This window comes from Oncorhynchus tshawytscha, linkage group LG13 (assembly GCF_018296145.1).
Source record: "Oncorhynchus tshawytscha isolate Ot180627B linkage group LG13, Otsh_v2.0, whole genome shotgun sequence".
Classification (NCBI taxonomy): Eukaryota; Metazoa; Chordata; class Actinopteri; order Salmoniformes; family Salmonidae; genus Oncorhynchus; species Oncorhynchus tshawytscha.
In genome coordinates, this window is record NC_056441.1 from 1,990,807 (window position 1) to 2,010,467 (window position 19,661).

At 45.4% G+C, this 19,661-nt stretch overlaps 1 protein-coding gene across 1 annotated transcript in view; it reads right to left on the minus strand.

The window, feature by feature from the left end:
• necab1 (N-terminal EF-hand calcium binding protein 1) overlaps positions 1-19,661 on the minus strand; it is a 98,648-nt gene that overhangs the window by 49,995 nt on the left and 28,992 nt on the right. Inside the window, exons 3-4 of the mRNA XM_042295061.1 lie at positions 18,254-18,362; positions 10,749-10,774 (exon numbers count right to left, since the gene is read on the minus strand). Coding sequence (XP_042150995.1) covers positions 10,749-10,774; positions 18,254-18,362 — 135 coding nt within the window. The remainder of the gene's footprint in view (positions 1-10,748; positions 10,775-18,253; positions 18,363-19,661) is intronic.

A 19,661-nucleotide genomic window follows, 5' to 3' on the forward strand; every position in this document is an offset into this window, starting at 1 on the left:
CAAGGCAGGTCCTACAGGCCCTAGTTTCTACCTTCTTAACAGCACTATCAACAAGGCAGGTCCTACAGGCCCTAGTTTTGTCGTACCTGGACTACTGTTCAGTCGTGTGGTCAGGTGCCACAGAGGGACTTAGGTAATTACAATTGGCTCAGAACAGGGCAGCACGACCCTTGAATCTACACAGAGTGCTAATATTAATAATATGCATGTCAATCTCTCCTGGCTCAAAGTGGAGGAGAGATTGACTTCATCACTACTTGTATTTATGAGAGGTATTGACATGTTGAATGTACCGAGCTGCCTGTCTAAACTACTGGCACACAGCTCAGACACCCATGCGTACCCCACAAGACATGCCACCAGAGGTCTCTTCACATTCCCCAAGTCCAGAACAGACTATGGGAGGTGAACAGTACTACATAGAGCCATGGAGAACTACTACATATACTACATAGATGCAGCAGGAGAATCAGATTCAAAAACAGATAAAAATACACCTTATGGAACAGCGGGGACTGTTAAGAGACACAACCATTGGCACACACACACACACACACACACGATAAACCCACGGAAGAGTAGCTGCTGCCTTGGCAGGAACTAATGGGGATCCATAATAAACCCCAGGAAGAGTAGCTGCTGCCTTGGCAGGAACTAATGGGGATCCATAATAAACCCCAGGAAGAGTAGCTGCTGCCTTGGCAGGAACTAATGGGGATCCACAATAAACCCCAGGTAGAGTTGCTGCTGCCTTGACAATAACTAATGGGGATCCATAATAAACCCGAGGAAGAGTAGCTGCTGCCTTGGAAGGAACTAATGGGGATCCATAATAAACCCCAGGAAGAGTAGCTGCTGCCTTGGCAGGAACTAATGGGGATCCATAATAAACCCCAGGAAGAGTAGCTGCTGCTTTGGCAGGAACTAATGGGGATCCATAATAAACCCCAGGAAGAGTAGCTGCTGCCTTGGCAGGAACTAATGGGGATCCATAATAAACCCCAGGAAGAGTAGCTGCTGCCTTGGCAGGAACTAATGGGGATCCACAATAAACCCCAGGTAGAGTTGCTGCTGCCTTGACAATAACTAATGGGGATCCATAATAAACCCGAGGAAGAGTAGCTGCTGCCTTGGAAGGAACTAATGGGGATCCATAATAAACCCCAGGAAGAGTAGCTGCTGCCTTGGCAGGAACTAATGGGGATCCATAATAAACCCCAGGAAGAGTAGCTGCTGCTTTGGCAGGAACTAATGGGGATCCATAATAAACCCCAGGAAGAGTAGCTGCTGCCTTGGCAGGAACTAATGGGGATCCATAATAAACCCCAGGAAGAGTAGCTGCTGCCTTGGCAGGAACTAATGGGGATCCATAATAAACCCCAGGAAGAGTAGCTGCTGCTTTGGCAGGAACTAATGGGGATCCATAATAAACCCCAGGAAGAGTAGCTGCTGCCTTGGCAGGAACTAATGGGGATCCATAATAAACCCCAGGAAGAGTAGCTGCTGCCTTGGCAGGAACTAATGGGGATCCACAATAAACCCCAGGAAGAGTAGCTGCTGCCTTGACAATAACTAATGGGGATCCATAATAAACCCGAGGAAGAGTAGCTGCTGCCTTGGAAGGAACTAATGGGGATCCATAATAAACCCCAGGAAGAGTAGCTGCTGCCTTGGCAGGAACTAATGGGGATCCATAATAAACCCCAGGGAGAGTAGCTGCTGCCTTGGAAGGAACTAATGGGGATCCATAATAAACCCCAGGAAGAGTAGCTGCTGCCTTGACAGGAACTAATGGTGATCCATAATAAATACAAATGTGTGACGACCTTAATCCCAATCGCTGTAATATGCGGAAAAATGTACAATCACTACCGGAGGTTGTATGGATTCAGTGAGTTAATCACGATTACCTACTCCCCCGAGTTTCTGCTCTCCTGCCCAGATAAAGCTCACACTCTCCAAAACAGCATTGCCTTGCCTGATCAAATCAAATCACATTTTATTGGTCACATAAACGTGTTTAGCAGATGTTATTGCGGGTGTAGTGAAATGATTGTGTTTCTAGCTCCGACAGTGCAGTAATATCTAACAATTTCACAACAATACACACAAATCTAAAGTAAAGAAATGGAATTAAGGATATATTAATATTAGGACGAGCAGCATAGACTAAGGCACATAGAACAGAATACAGTAGAATAGAATACAGTAGAACAGAATACAGTAGAATAGAATACAGTAGTACAGAATACAGTAGAATAGAATACAGTAGTACAGAATACAGTAGAATACAGTAGAACAGAATACAGTAGAACAGAATACAGTAGAAAAGAATACAGTAGAATAGAATACAGTAGAACAGAATACAGTAGAACAGAATACAGTAGAACAGAATACAGTAGAACAGAATACAGTAGAATACAGTAGAATAGAATACAGTAGTACAGAATACAGTAGAATACAGTAGAACAGAATACAGTAGAAAAGAATACAGTAGAATAGAATACAGTAGAACAGAATACAGTAGAACAGAATACAGTAGAACAGAATACAAAAGTCAAAAAGGGAAACTAAGAAGCAGCGAGGCTCAAGAGGCAGTGCCAGGAACTACGGAGGCAGGAAGTCGTCACCTGCTCCCAGGGATCTGCCAGTGAAATGTGCTGTCACTAAATAAGGAACTGGAGGAGTTATCTGAAGAGGACTTAAGGAGACCTGATTTAACCTGCTTTACAGAAACCTGGCTCAGCGAGGACAATATTGATGTGAACATTGATTGATACACTGTCATTAGAGCAGATCGTGACGAAACAACGTCACATAAATCAATAGGTGGAGGCAGGGGTGGGGGAGGGGGGGGGGGCTATGTATCTTTGTAGATAATACTTGGGCCAAGCAGTGTCCTGTGATTGAACAAGTGTGCACCAGAGACTGTGAGATTCTCTTTGTATCATTCAGGCCATTCTATCTGGATCCATTATTCTGGTCCATGTACCTGGACCAATAAGGAGGCAGCTAACAGGATTACAGACGGGTTCAATCCCTTTCACGATCAACTGACCAGAGAGTATTTGTGCTTGGGGATTTTAATACGCTCTCCCCACTCTGAAACAGTACGTCACCTGTCCAACTCGCTCAACTCGCATCCTGGACCAGCGTCATGGCAACGTAGAGGATACAAGGCAGTCTGCAGAGCACCCCACCGTGAAATCAGACCATAACGTTATCCATCTCCTACTGAGATACAGGCAGTAGGTGAAACGTGAAAGCGTGTAGAGAAATCCAGTCAAGTATAGGATAGAGGAGAGTAGGGAGGAGCACAAGGACTGCTTTGAGGTCACAGCCCGGGGAGGTGAGGTCACAGCCCGGGGAGGTGACGTCGCAGCCCGGGGAGGTGACGTCGCAGCCCGGGGAGGTGACGTCACAGCCCGGGGGGAGGTGAGGTCACAGCCCGGGGAGGTGAGGTCACAGCCCGGGGAGGTGAGGTCACAGCCCGGGGAGGTGAGGTCACAGCCCGGGGAGGTGAGGTCACAGCCCGGGAGGTGAGGTCACAGCCCGGGAGGTCACGTCACAGCCCGGGAGGTGAGGTCACAGCCCGGGAGGTGAGGTCACAGCCCGGGGAGGTGAGGTCACAGCCCGGGGAGGTGAGGTCACAGCCCGGGGAGGTGAGGTCACAGCCCGGGGAGGTGACGTCACAGCCCGGGGAGGTGACGTCGCAGCCCGGGGAGGTGACGTCGCGGGGAGGTGATGTCGCAGCCCGGGGAGGTGACGTCGCAGCCCGGGGAGGTGACGTCGCAGCCCGGGGAGGTGACGTCACAGCCCGGGGGGAGGTGAGGACACAGCCCGGGGAGGTGAGGTCACAGCCCGGGGAGGTGAGGTCACAGCCCGGGGAGGTGACGTCGCAGCCCGGGAGGTCGCAGCCCGGGGAGGTGACGTCACAGCCCGGGGGGAGGTGAGGTCACAGCCCGGGGAGGTGAGGTCACAGCCCGGGGAGGTGAGGTCACAGCCCGGGGAGGTGAGGTCACAGCCCGGGGAGGTGAGGTCACAGCCCGGGGAGGTGAGGTCACAGCCCGGGGAGGTGAGGTCACAGCCCGGGGAGGTCACGTCACAGCCCGGGGAGGTGAGGTCACAGCCCGGGAGGTGAGGTCACAGCCCGGGAGGTGACGTCACAGCCCGGGAGGTGAGGTCACAGCCCGGGGAGGTGAGGTCACAGCCCGGGAGGTGAGGTCACAGCCCGGGGAGGTGACGTCGCAGCCCGGGAGGTGAGGTCGCAGCCCGGGGAGGTGACGTCGCAGCCCGGGGAGGTGACGTCGCAGCCCGGGGAGGTGACGTCGCAGCCCGGGGAGGTGACGTCGCAGCCCGGGGAGGTGACGTCACAGCCCGGGGGGAGGTGAGGTCACAGCCCGGGGAGGTGAGGTCACAGCCCGGGGAGGTGAGGTCACAGCCCGGGGAGGTGAGGTCACAGCCCGGGGAGGTGAGGTCACAGCCCGGGGAGGTGACGTCACAGCCCGGGGAGGTGACGTCACAGCCCGGGGAGGTGACGTCACAGCCCGGGGAGGTGACGTCACAGCCCGGGGAGGTGAGGTCACAGCCCGGGGAGGTGACGTCACAGCCCGGGGAGGTGAGGTCACAGCCCGGGGAGGTGAGGTCACAGCCTGGGGAGGTGTACTTTGATTGGTGAACGGATCCCCACTAGTTGACAGACAGCATTACATCATACTTCCAGATCTGGGAGGATACTGAGTGTGTTTCCCAACAAAAAATATGTAAAGCAGAGGTTCTGTCCAGCCAATCCAAGACAAGCATGGGAGGGGCTTAATGCAATGATGGGAGGAGAAAGGAAAAGAGAACAATAACATTTCAGACTGTTCCTCCTCTGGAAACAACATTAACTGTAATTTGACACCACCGATTTTTAAAGAGGAACGATAAACGAATATGCGACAGCATCCCCTCAAATCCTCTCCTGTCCAGATAACAGAGAACAAAATGGCCTCATGCTCAAATATTAAGCCACGCAAAGCTCCAGACAGACTACGGGGCCGACCAGCTCAAGGGCTTCTTCTCACGACTGTTTTAACTTCCTGCTGAGCACCTGGACAGACTCCTGGAAGGCGTCGACCATCGTACCGGTGCCTAAGAAGTCAGGGGCCAAATCACCAAATGACATTCGTCTTGTGGCCCTCACGCCCCTTTTTGCCAAATGCATGGAAAGTGTTGAAAGTGAGCACCTTACCCTGTCCATAGAAGATCAACAGGAGCCGTTACAGTTTGCCTATTAATATTAAGCACAGACGGGGACTGAGGATGCTACCCTGACCTTGGTGAACATGGTGGCTAGTCACATTCAACATGCTGGGGGACTGAGGATGCTACCCTGACCTTGGTGAACATGGTGGCTAGTCACATTCAACATGCTGGGGGACTGAGGATGCTACCCTGACCTTGGTGAACATGGTGGCTAGTCACATTCAACATGCTGGGGGACTGAGGATGCTACCCTGACCTTGGTGAACATGGTGGCTAGTCACATTCAACATGCTGGGGGACTGAGGATGCTACCCTGACCTTGGTGAACATGGTGGCTAGTCACATTCAACATGCTGGGGGACTGAGGATGCTACCCTGACCTTGGTGAACATGGTGGCTAGTCACATTCAACATACTAAATCATATCATCACATTTTATTTATTGATTTTAGTTATTTCAATACAATGCAAATCCACACTGAAACGACTACTGGACCTGAACGTCAATGGAGGACTGGCAGCTTGGATCAAGGACTTTAACTGACCGGCCACAGAGGGTCCTCATGAATGGGGCCTCTCTGATGAACTGACCCCGAAGACAGAGGGCCCTCTCTGATGAACTGACCCTGAACACAGAGGGGCCTCTCTGATGAACTGACCCTGAACACAGAGGGCCCTCATGAATGGGGCCTCTCTGATGAACTGACCCTGAACACAGAGGGCCCTCTCTGATGAACTGACCCTGAACACACGAGGGCCCTCATGAATGGGGCCTCTCTGATGAACTGACCCTGAACACAGAGGGCCCTCATGAATGGGCCTTCTCTGATGAACTGACCCTGAACACAGAGGGGCCTCTCTGATGAACTGACCCTGAACACAGAGGGCCCTCTCTGATAAACTGACCCTGAACACAGAGGGCCCTCATGAATGGGGCCTCTCTGATGAACTGACCCTGAACACAGAGGGCCCTCTCTGATGAACTGACCCTGAACACACGAGGGCCCTCATGAATGGGGCCTCTCTGATGAACTGACCCTGAACACAGGGGGCCCTCATGAACAGGGCCTCTCTCTGATGAACTGACGTGAACACAGGGGGCCCCTCTCTCATGAACTGACCTGAACACAGAGGGCCCTCATGAACAGGGCCTCTCTCTGATGAACTGGCGTGAACACAGGGGGCCCCTCTCTCATGAACTGACCTGAACACAGAGGGCCCTCTCTGATGAACTGACCCTGAACACATGGGGGCCCTCTCTGATGAACTGACCCTGAACACAGGTGGGCCCTCTCTGATGAACTGACCTGAACACAGGTGGGCCCTCTCTGATGAACTGACCCTGAACACAGGGGCACCCCAGGGGTGTGTCCTCTCTCTGATGAACTGACCCTGAACACAGGGGGGCCCCAGGGGTGTGTCCTCTCTCTGATGACCCTGAACACAAGGGGGCCCCAGGGGTGTGTCCCCTCTCTGATGAAACTGACCCAGAACACAGGGGCTCCCCAGGGATGTGTCCTTTCACCGTTGTTGCTCTCTATCTTCACCAATGAGAAGAAGATCCAAAAAACAATGTGAGTCTTTTTAAGTACGTGGATGACATGGCTCTGGTGGGACTCTTTATTAAAGATGCTACGTCAGCTGGGGACAGCTATTTATAAACAGACCAACAACCTTCAAGAATGGTGCCGGTCAAGTGGCCCTCCACATCAATGTGGAGACAAAGCAACACCTTACCAACGTCCCAACCACTCTCTCTGAACGACCAACCAATGGAGGTGGTTGAGTGTTTTAAATACCTAGGCACACAATTTGAGAACAAGCGGAGATTTACAGAAAATGTAGACTGTGTTTTTTTTAAAGAAAAACCACAGCCTGTTTTAAATCAGGAAATTGAATGGGTTTGGGGTCAGCCAGGATGTTCTGGAGGATGAACAGCAGCTTGGTGGAGAGGATCCTCACGTTCAATATGACAGTCTGGTAATCTGGGCTGGTGGAGAGGATCCTCACGTTCATTATGACAGTCTGGTAATCTGAGTTGGGGGAGAGGAACCTCACGTTCAATATGACAGTCTGGTATGGTAATCTGAGCTGGTGGAGAGGAACCTCACGTTCAATATGAAAGTCTTGTACGGTAATCTGAGCTGGTGGAGAGGTTCCTCACGTTCAATATGACAGTCTGGTAATCTGGGCTGGTGGAGAGGACCCTCACGTTCAATATGACAGTCTGGTATGGTAATCTGAGCTGGTGGAGAGAATCAATATGAGTCTGGTAATCTGAGCTGGTGGAGAGGACTCTCATGTTCAATATGACAGTCTGGTAATCTGGGCTGGTGGAGAGGACCCTCACGTTCAATATGACAGTCTGGTAATCTGAGCTGGTGGAGAGGATCCTCACGTTCAATATGACAGTCTGGTAATCTGAGCTGGTGGAGAGGATCAATATGACAGTCTGGTAATCTGAGCTGGTGGAGAGGACCCTCACGCTCAATATGACAGTCTGGTAATCTGAGCTGGTGGAGAGGATCAATATGACAGTCTGGTAATATGGGCTGGTGGAGAGGATCCTCACGTTCAATATGACAGTCTGGTAATCTGAGCTGGTGGAGAGCATCAATATGAGTCTGGTAATCTGAGCTGGTGGAGAGGACTCTCACGTTCAATATGACAGTCTGGTAATCTGGGCTGGTGGAGAGGACCCTCACGTTCAATATGACAGTCTGGTAATCTGAGCTGGTGGAGAGGTTCAATATGACAGTCTGGTAATCTGGGCTGGTGGAGAGGATCCTCATGTTCAATATGACAGTCTGGTAATCTGGGCTGGTGGAGAGGACCCTCACGTTCAATATGACAGTCTGGTAATCTGGGCTGGTGGAGAGCATCAATATGACAGTCTGGTAATCTGAGCTGGTGGAGAGCATCAATATGACAGTCTGGTAATCTGAGCTGGTGGAGAGGATCCTCATGTTCAATATGACAGTCTGGTAATCTGAGCTGGTGGAGAGGATCAATATGACAGTCTGGTAATCTGGGCTGGTGGAGAGGATCCTCATGTTCAATATGACAGTCTGGTAATCTGGGCTGGTGGAGAGGACCCTCACGTTCAATATGACAGTCTGGTAATCTGGGCTGGTGGAGAGCATCAATATGACAGTCTGGTAATCTGAGCTGGTGGAGAGCATCAATATGACAGTCTGGTAATCTGAGCTGGTGGAGAGCATCAATATGACAGTCTGGTAATCTGAGCTGGTGGAGAGCATCAATATGACAGTCTGGTAATCTGAGCTGGTGGAGAGCATCAATATGACAGTCTGGTAATCTGAGCTGGTGGAGAGCATCAATATGACAGTCTGGTAATCTGAGTGTGAGGAGCAAAAGCAAACGGACCAGAATAGTGAACACAGCCAGCAAAGTAATTGGTCGACCACAAGCACATTTGAGCAGTCTGTTCCACAAGGCAACCAAAATGAAGAGGTCCCCCCCCCCACCCCTCTACACCCTCAGTTCTAGAAGCTTCCCTCTTCAGAATGCTCATGGCCAAGTAGAACGTGTTTAAACATTTATTCGTTCCATGTGCTGTTGGACTACTAAATGAGAAGTACATCGTATCGGTATATGCACTTATCTAATGCAGCTGGGACAGCGGTCGTTGTTAGTTTATGTATCAATGTCCTCTGTGTTTTTAGTGTATTCTGGTTTGATGGAATGGGAATGATGTGAGAATGTACGTGTGCATTTGGAAAGTATTCAGACCCCTTGACTTTTTCAACATTTTGTTACGTTACAGCATTATTCTAAAATGGATATCTACACAGTGTCCCCCATAATGACAAAGCCAAAACAGGCACAGTATGTATCTGACCTAGTGCACTCCTGCCAAAACAGGCATAGTATGTATCTGACCTAGTGCACTCCTGCCAAAACAGGCACAGTATGTATCTGACCTAGTGCACTCCTGCCAAAACAGGCATAGTATGTATCTGACCTAGTGCACTCCTGCCAAAACAGGCACAGTATGTATCTGTCCTAGTGCACTCCTGCCAAAACAGGCACAGTATGTAACTGGTTCTAGTGCACTCCTGCCAAAACAGGCAGGGTATGTATCTGTCCTAGTGCACTCCTGCCAAAACAGGCAGGGTATGTATCTGTCCTAGTGCACTCCTGCCAAAACAGGCACAGTATGTATCTGATCCAGTGCACTCCTGCCAAAACAGGCACAGTATGTATCTGACCTAGTGCACTCCTGCCAAAACAGGCATAGTATGTATCTGACCTAGTGCACTCCTGCCAAAACAGGCATAGTATGTATCTGACCTAGTGCACTCCTGCCAAAACAGGCATAGTATGTATCTGACCTAGTGCACTCCTGCCAAAACAGGCACAGTATGTATCTGACCTAGTGCACTCCTGCCAAAACAGGCATAGTATGTATCTGACCTAGTGCACTCCTGCCAAAACAGGCATAGTATGTATCTGACCTAGTGCACTCCTGCCAAAACAGGCACAGTATGTATCTGACCTAGTGCACTCCTGCCAAAACAGGCATAGTATGTATCTGACCTAGTGCACTCCTGCCAAAACAGGCATAGTATGTATCTGACCTAGTGCACTCCTGCCAAAACAGGCATAGTATGTATCTGACCTAGTGCACTCCTGCCAAAACAGGCACAGTATGTATCTGACCTAGTGCACTCCTGCCAAAACAGGCATAGTATGTATCTGACCTAGTGCACTCCTGCCAAAACAGGCATAGTATGTATCTGACCTAGTGCACTCCTGCCAAAACAGGCATAGTATGTATCTGACCTAGTGCACTCCTGCCAAAACAGGCACAGTATGTATCTGACCTAGTGCACTCCTGCCAAAACAGGCATAGTATGTATCTGACCTAGTGCACTCCTGCCAAAACAGGCACAGTATGTATCTGTCCTAGTGCACTCCTGCCAAAACAGGCACAGTATGTAACTGGTTCTAGTGCACTCCTGCCAAAACAGGCAGGGTATGTATCTGTCCTAGTGCACTCCTGCCAAAACAGGCAGGGTATGTATCTGTCCTAGTGCACTCCTGCCAAAACAGGCACAGTATGTATCTGTCCTAGTGCACTCCTGCCAAAACAGGCAGGGTATGTATCTGTCCTAGTGCACTCCTGCCAAAACAGGCAGGGTATGTATCTGTCCTAGTGCACTCCTGCCAAAACAGGCACAGTATGTATCTGATCCAGTGCACTCCTGCCAAAACAGGCACAGTATGTATCTGATCCAGTGCACTCCTGCCAAAACAGGCACAGTATGTATCTGATCCAGTGCACTCCTGCCAAAACAGGCACAGTATGTATCTGATCCAGTGCACTCCTGCCAAAACAGGCACAGTATGTATCTGATCCAGTGCACTCCTGCCAAAACAATGCATCACTTTTGACGTTGACTTCACTAATATGTAGTTGTTGTCATGATAGATTAATCAAAGTCAGTTTTGCTGTATCAAATGCGAGTCTAACTTACCACACAGCTCGTCAGTGTCCACATTGCTGCAAGACAAAATAAAGGAAGAGGTCATTAGTTGGAATGACAACGAGTTATCGACACAGCCTTGTTAAACTGAGTTATCGACACAGCCTTGTTAAACTGAGTTATCGACACAGCCTTGTTAAACTGAGTTATCGACACAGCCTTGTTAAACTGAGTTATCGACACAGCCTTGTTAAACTGAGTTATCGACACAGCCTTGTTAAACTGAGTTATCGACACAGCCTTGTTAAACTGAGTTATCGACACAGCCTTGTTAAACTGAGTTATCGACACAGCCTTGTTAAACTGAGTTATCGACACAGCCTTGTTAAACTGAGTTATCGACACAGCCTTGTTAAACTGAGTTATCGACACAGCCTTGTTAAACTGAGTTATCGACACAGCCTTGTTAAACTGAGTTATCGACACAGCCTTGTTAAACTGAGTTATCGACACAGCCTTGTTAAACTGAGTTATCGACACAGCCTTGTTAAACTGAGTTATCGACACAGCCTTGTTAAACTGAGTTATCGACACAGCCTTGTTAAACTGAGTTATCGACGCAGCATTGTTAAACTGAGTTATCGACACAGCCTTGTTAAACTAAGTTATCGACACAGCCTTGTTAAACTGAGTTATCGACACAGCCTTGTTAAACTGAGTTATCGACGCAGCATTGTTAAACTGAGTTATCGACACAGCCTTGTTAAACTGAGTTATCGACACAGCATTGTTAAACTGAGTTATCGACACAGCCTTGTTAAACTGAGTTATCGACACAGCCTTGTTAAACTAAGTTATCGACACAGCCTTGTTAAACTAAGTTATCGACACAGCCTTGTTAAACTGAGTTATCGACGCAGCATTGTTAAACTGAGTTATCGACACAGCCTTGTTAAACTGAGTTATCGACACAGCCTTGTTAAACTGAGTTATCGACACAGCCTTGTTAAACTGAGTTATCGACACAGCCTTGTTAAACTGAGTTATCGACACAGCCTTGTTAAACTGAGTTATCGACACAGCCTTGTTAAACTGAGTTATCGACACAGCCTTGTTAAACTGAGTGAGTTATCGACACAGCCTTGTTAAACTGAGTTATCGACACAGCCTTGTTAAACTGAGTTATCGACACAGCCTTGTTAAACTGAGTTATCGACACAGCCTTGTTAAACTGAGTTATCGACACAGCCTTGTTAAACTGAGTTATCGACACAGCCTTGTTAAACTAAGTTATCGACACAGCCTTGTTAAACTAAGTTATCGACACAGCCTTGTTAAACTGAGTTATCGACACAGCCTTGTTAAACTGAGTTATCGACACAGCCTTGTCAAAACTGAGTTATCGACACAGCCTTGTTAAACTGAGTTATCGACACAGCCTTGTTAAACTGAGTTATCGACACAGCCTTGTTAAACTGAGTTATCGACACAGCCTTGTTAAACTGAGTTATCGACACAGCCTTGTTAAACTGAGTTATCGACACAGCCTTGTCAAACTGAGTTATCGACACAGCCTTGTCAAACTGAGTTATCGACACAGCCTTGTTAAACTGAGTTATCGACACAGCCTTGTTAAACTGAGTTATCGACACAGCCTTGTTAAACTGAGTTATCGACACAGCCTTGTTAAACTGAGTTATCGACACAGCCTTGTTAAACTGAGTTATCGACACAGCCTTGTTAAACTGAGTTATCGACACAGCCTTGTTAAACTGAGTTATCGACACAGCCTTGTTAAACTGAGTTATCGACACAGCCTTGTTAAACTGAGTTATCGACACAGCCTTGTTAAACTGAGTTATCGACACAGCCTTGTTAAACTGAGTTATCGACACAGCCTTGTTAAACTGAGTTATCGACACAGCCTTGTTAAACTGAGTTATCGACACAGCCTTGTTAAACTGAGTTATCGACACAGCCTTGTTAAACTGAGTTATCGACACAGCCTTGTTAAACTGAGTTATCGACACAGCCTTGTTAAACTGAGTTATCGACACAGCCTTGTTAAACTGAGTTATCGACACAGCCTTGTTAAACTGAGTTATCGACACAGCCTTGTTAAACTAAGTTATCGACACAGCCTTGTTAAACTAAGTTATCGACACAGCCTTGTTAAACTAAGTTATCGACACAGCCTTGTTAAACTGAGTTATCGACACAGCCTTGTTAAACTGAGTTATCGACACAGCCTTGTTAAACTGAGTTATCGACACAGCCTTGTTAAACTGAGTTATCGACACAGCCTTGTTAAACTGAGTTATCGACACAGCCTTGTTAAACTGAGTTATCGACACAGCCTTGTTAAACTGAGTTATCGACACAGCCTTGTTAAACTGAGTTATCGACACAGCCTTGTTAAACTGAGTTATCGACACAGCCTTGTTAAACTGAGTTATCGACACAGCCTTGTTAAACTGAGTTATCGACACAGCCTTGTCAAACTGAGTTATCGACACAGCCTTGTTAAACTGAGTTATCGACACAGCATTGTTAAACTGAGTTATCGACACAGCCTTGTTAAACTGAGTTATCGACACAGCCTTGTTAAACTGAGTTATCGACACAGCCTTGTTAAACTGAGTTATCGACACAGCCTTGTTAAACTGAGTTATCGACACAGCCTTGTTAAACTGAGTTATCGACACAGCCTTGTTAAACTGAGTTATCGACACAGCCTTGTTAAACTGAGTTATCGACACAGCCTTGTTAAACTGAGTTATCGACACAGCCTTGTTAAACTGAGTTATCGACACAGCCTTGTTAAACTGAGTTATCGACACAGCCTTGTTAAACTGAGTTATCGACACAGCCTTGTTAAACTGAGTTATCGACACAGCCTTGTTAAACTGAGTTATCGACACAGCCTTGTTAAACTGAGTTATCGACACAGCCTTGTTAAACTGAGTTATCGACACAGCCTTGTTAAACTGAGTTATCGACACAGCCTTGTTAAACTGAGTTATCGACACAGCCTTGTTAAACTGAGTTATCGACACAGCCTTGTTAAACTGAGTTATCGACACAGCCTTGTTAAACTGAGTTATCGACACAGCCTTGTTAAACTGAGTATCGACACAGCCTTGTTAAACTGAGTTATCGACACAGCCTTGTTAAACTGAGTTATCGACACAGCCTTGTTAAACTGAGTTATCGACACAGCCTTGTTAAACTGAGTTATCGACACAGCCTTGTTAAACTGAGTTATCGACACAGCCTTGTTAAACTGAGTTATCGACACAGCCTTGTTAAACTGAGTTATCGACACAGCCTTGTTAAACTGAGTTATCGACACAGCCTTGTTAAACTGAGTTATCGACACAGCCTTGTTAAACTGAGTTATCGACACAGCCTTGTTAAACTGAGTTATCGACACAGCCTTGTTAAACTGAGTTATCGACACAGCCTTGTTAAACTGAGTTATCGACACAGCCTTGTTAAACTGAGTTATCGACACAGCCTTGTTAAACTGAGTTATCGACACAGCCTTGTTAAACTGAGTTATCGACACAGCCTTGTTAAACTGAGTTATCGACACAGCCTTGTTAAACTGAGTTATCGACACAGCCTTGTTAAACTGAGTTATCGACACAGCCTTGTTAAACTGAGTTATCGACACAGCCTTGTTAAACTGAGTTATCGACACAGCCTTGTTAAACTGAGTTATCGACACAGCCTTGTTAAACTGAGTTATCGACACAGCCTTGTTAAACTGAGTTATCGACACAGCCTTGTTAAACTGAGTTATCGACACAGCCTTGTTAAACTGAGTTATCGACACAGCCTTGTTAAACTGAGTTATCGACACAGCCTTGTTAAACTGAGTTATCGACACAGCCTTGTTAAACTGAGTTATCGACACAGCCTTGTTAAACTGAGTTATCGACACAGCCTTGTTAAACTGAGTTATCGACACAGCCTTGTTAAACTGAGTTATCGACACAGCCTTGTTAAACTGAGTTATCGACACAGCCTTGTTCTGTTCAGATAGAACCATGACATTCCAAGGTCAGGATTTCATAACATTGAGAACCCCTATAGTCTGAACTACTACATCACTGCAGGTCTCTTCTTTAAGACAGATTCAGAGTTGACATCAAATCCCTGGCTGGGTCTGTCTGCATGGGTACCTGCTTAGGTAGCTGCTGCTATGGAAACCAGGATGACTTGAGTGACTTGGAAACATATAGCTAGGAAGATGGAGGGCTCAGAGAGATGGAAACATACAGCTGGGAGGATTGAGGCTTCAGAGAGATGGAAACATAGAGCAGACAGAGACACGGAGAGATGGAAACATACAGCTGGGAGGACTGAGGGTTCAGAGAGATGGAAACATATAGCTAGGAAGATGGAGGGCTCAGAGAGATGGAAACATATAGCTGGGAGGACTGAGGGTTCAGAGAGATGGAAACATATAGCTGGGAGGACTGAGGGTTCAGAGAGATGGAAACATATAGCTGGGAGGACTGAGGGTTCAGAGAGATGGAAACATATAGCTAGGAAGATGGAGGGCTCAGAGAGATGGAAACATATAGCTGGGAGGACTGAGGGTTCAGAGAGATGGAAACATATAGCTAGGAAGATGGAGGGCTCAGAGAGATGGAAACATATAGCTGGGAGGACTGAGGGTTCAGAGAGATGGAAACATATAGCTAGGAAGATGGAGGGCTCAGAGAGATGGAAACATATAGCTGGGAGGACTGAGGGTTCAGAGAGATGGAAACATATAGCTAGGAAGATGGAGGGCTCAGAGAGATGGAAACATATAGCTGGGAGGACTGAGGGTTCAGAGAGATGGAAACATATAGCTGGGAGGACTGAGGGTTCAGAGAGATGGAAACATATAGCTGGGAGGACTGAGGGTTCAGAGAGATGGAAACATACAGCTGGGAGGACTGAGGGTTCAGAGAGATGGAAACATACAGCTGACAGAGACACAGAGAGATAAATGTTTATTTATTTTCCCGTGTGTACTTTAACCATTTGTACATTGTTACAACACTGTGTGTATATATATAATACTGTTAATATTTATTGTTTATTTCACTTTTGTATATTATCTACCTCACTTGCTTTGGCAATGTTAACACATGTTTCCCATGCCAATAAAGCCCCTTGAATTGAATTGAGAGAGACAGAGAGAAAGAGAGAGACCCCTCACGCTAAGAGGACATCACTCATTAATCTTTTCCTGTCGACATTACTGCGTCCAATGGAACCCTGTCTCCTCTTTTGAGGCCCATAGGTGATATTTGGGATGCAGATATTGGCTCCAGGAGAGTGGCTAATAAATAAACTATAGATCAGGGTTCCGCAACTGGTGGCCTGCGGGTCGAATTTGGCCTTAAAATTTTCAGAGTAAAAAAAAAATATATATATATATATATATATAGTTTTTCATTGTTGGACATAAAAGACTGTAAAAACACCAGGAAATCAGCTCCAATTGATTTTAATTTAAGAAATCTGTTCCCAGTAATTCCCATGAATAATAGAGAGATGCAATGTAATCAAGGTTTAAAATGATGATGTTTTAGTCTAACATTATATCTGTTTGGGCTTCTTGCGGTCAATTTGCAGTCTACAAATTATTTGTAATTATGTTCCTGCCCCCTGAACATCCACTCAACAAAAAAAAAACAGCCCTCGGCTGAATCTTGTTGATGATCTCTGCTATAGACTGAAACTCTGCCAGACAGACAGACAGGTTCAGCCCCCGTAGCTGTGTCAGACAGACAGACTGGTTTAGCCCCCGTAGCTGTGACAGACAGACAGACAGACAGAGAGACAGACAGACAGACAGACAGGTTCAGCCCCGTAGCTGTGTCAGACAGACAGACAGACAGACAGACAGACAGACAGACAGACAGACAGACAGACAGACAGACAGACAGACAGACAGACAGACAGACAGACAGGTTCAGCCCCGTAGCTGTGTCAACAGACAGACTGGTTTAGCCCCGTAGCTGTGACAGACAGACAGACAGACAGACAGACAGACAGACAGACAGACAGACAGACAGACAGACAGACAGACAGACAGACAGACTGGTTTAGCCCCGCAGCTGTGTCAGACAGACAGACAGACAGACCGACAGGTTTAGCCCCCGTGGCTGTGTCAGACAGACAGACAGACAGACAGACAGACAGACAGACAGACAGACAGACAGGTTCAGCCCCGTGGCTGTGTCAGACAGACAGACAGACAGACAGACAGACAGACAGACAGACAGACAGACAGACAGACAGACAGGTTCAGCCCCGTGGCTGTGTCAGACAGGCAGACACTCCTGTTCCCCTCATCATCTATGTGTTGTTCTGTAAAGGACATTATAATGTGAGCTAGATAATGTTAGATAATGTAATAAACACCAACAATAATGTATCTCCTAAATGAAATCGGTAGCATATTGTTAAAATAATATGTTAATATAATATGTTAATATAATATGTCAATATAATATTGTTACTATGATATGTTAATGTAATATGTTAATATAATATTGTGAATATAATATGTCAATATAATATTGTTAATATGATATGTTGATGTAATATGTTAATATAATATTGTTAATATGTTATGTTAATGTAATATGTTAATAAAACCTTGTTAATATTGTTAATATGTTATGTTAATATAATATGTTAATATAATATGTTCATATAATATGTCAATATAATATTGTTAGTATGATATGTTGATGTAATATGTTAATATAATATTGTTAATATGATATGTTAATGTAATATGTTAATATAATATTGTGAATATAATATGTCAATATAATATTGTTAATATGATATGTTAATAAAACCTTGTTAATATAATATGTTAATATAATATGTTAATATAATATGTTAATGTAATATGTTACTAAAACCTTGTTAATAGTGTTTATATGTTGTGTTAATATAATATGTTAATATAATATTGTTAATATAATATGTTAATAAAACCTTGTTAATGTAGTATGTTAATATAAAGTTGTTAATATAATATGTTAATATGCTAATATAATATTTTTTATATAATATGTTAATATAATATTGATAATATAATAGAAAACAGATACCTGTAGATTCATGTTTTCCAAGACTCACTCTTTTTTCAAGAGAGGCAGAGAGAGTATTGTGAGAGAGAGTCAAAGCCAGAGACAGAGAGAGTATTGTGAGAGAGAGTCAAAGCCAGAGACAGAGATAATATTGTGAGAGAGAGTCAAAGCCAGAGACAGAGAGAATATTGTGAGAGAGAGTCAAAGCCAGAGAGAGTATTGTGAGAGAGATTCAAAGCCAGAGACAGAGAGTATTGTGAGAGAGAGTCAAAGCCAGAGACAGAGAGTATTGTGAGAGAGAGTCAAAGCCAGAGACAGAGAGAGTATTGTGAGAGAGAGTCAAAGCCAGAGACAGAGAGAGTATTGTGAGAGAGAGTCAAAGCCAGAGACAGAGAGAGTATTGTGGGAGAGAGTCAAAGCCAGAGAGATAATTCTAGAACTTACTCTGTGTTGTGAGTGTCTATGGTGTTAAAGAGCTCCTTCAGTTGATCGGATGTCAAAACTCCATCATGGAAGTAGGCTCTGAACTCATCAAACGACAACTTCCCATCATCTGGAGCACAAAACAGTTGGGAATGGAAAAAATACTTTATTGGACATTTGGTTAGAAAATATATTATTCATTCACACACCCCCCCCCACACACACACACACACACACACACACACACACACACAGAGGGACTGATGCGGTTTGGCCCAGTTAGTAACATAAACAAACATTACATGCGAATGTGTTGGAGTTAGACTGGATGAAAGACTGGAATTAGACTGGATAAAAGACTGGAGATAGACTGGATAAAATACTGAGGAAAAGACTGGAGTTAGACTGGATAAAACACTGGAGTTAGACTGGATAAAATACTGGAGATAGACTGGATAAAATACTGTGGAAAAAACTGGAGTTAGACTGGATAAAACACTGGAGTTAGACTGGATAAAACACTGGAGTTAGACTGGATAAAATACTGGGGGAAATACTGGAGTTAGACTGGATAAAACACTGGAGTTAGACTGGATAAAACACTGGAGTTAGACTGGATAAAACACTGGAGTTAGACTGGATAGAATACTGGAGTCAGACTGGATAAAAGACTGGGGGAAATACTGGAGTTAGACTGGATAAAATACTGGAGTTAGACTGGATAAAATACTGGAGTTAGACTGGATAAAATACTGGAGTTAGACTGGATAAAATACTGGAGTTAGACTGGATAAAATACTGGAGTTAGACTGGATAAAATACTGGAGTTAGACTGGATAAAATACTGGAATTAGACTGGATAAAATACTGGAGTTAGACTGGATAAAATACTGGAGTTAGAGTGGATAAAAGACTGGGGAAAATGCTGGAGTTAGACTGGATAAAAGACTGGAGTTAGACTGGATAAAAGACTGGAGTTAGACTGGATAAAAGACTGGAGTTAGACTGGAGTTAGACTGGATGAAATACTGGAGTTAAACTGGATAAAGTACTGGAGTTAGATTGGATAAAATACTGGAGTTAGACTGGATAAAATACTGGAGTCAGACTGGATAAAAGACTGGGGAAAATGCTGGAGTTAGACGGGATAAAATACTGGAGTTAGACTGATGAAATACTGGAGTTAGACTGGATAAAATACTGGAGAAAAGACTGGAATTAGACTGGATAAAAGACTGGAGATAGACTGGATAAAATACTGAGGAAAAGACTGGAGTTAGACTGGATAAAAGACTAGAGTTAGACTGGATAAAACACTGGAGTTAGACTGGATAAAATACTGGAGTTAGACTGGATAAAATACTGGGGAAAAACTGGAGTTAGACTGGATAAAACACTGGAGTTAGACTGATAAAATACTGGAGTTAGA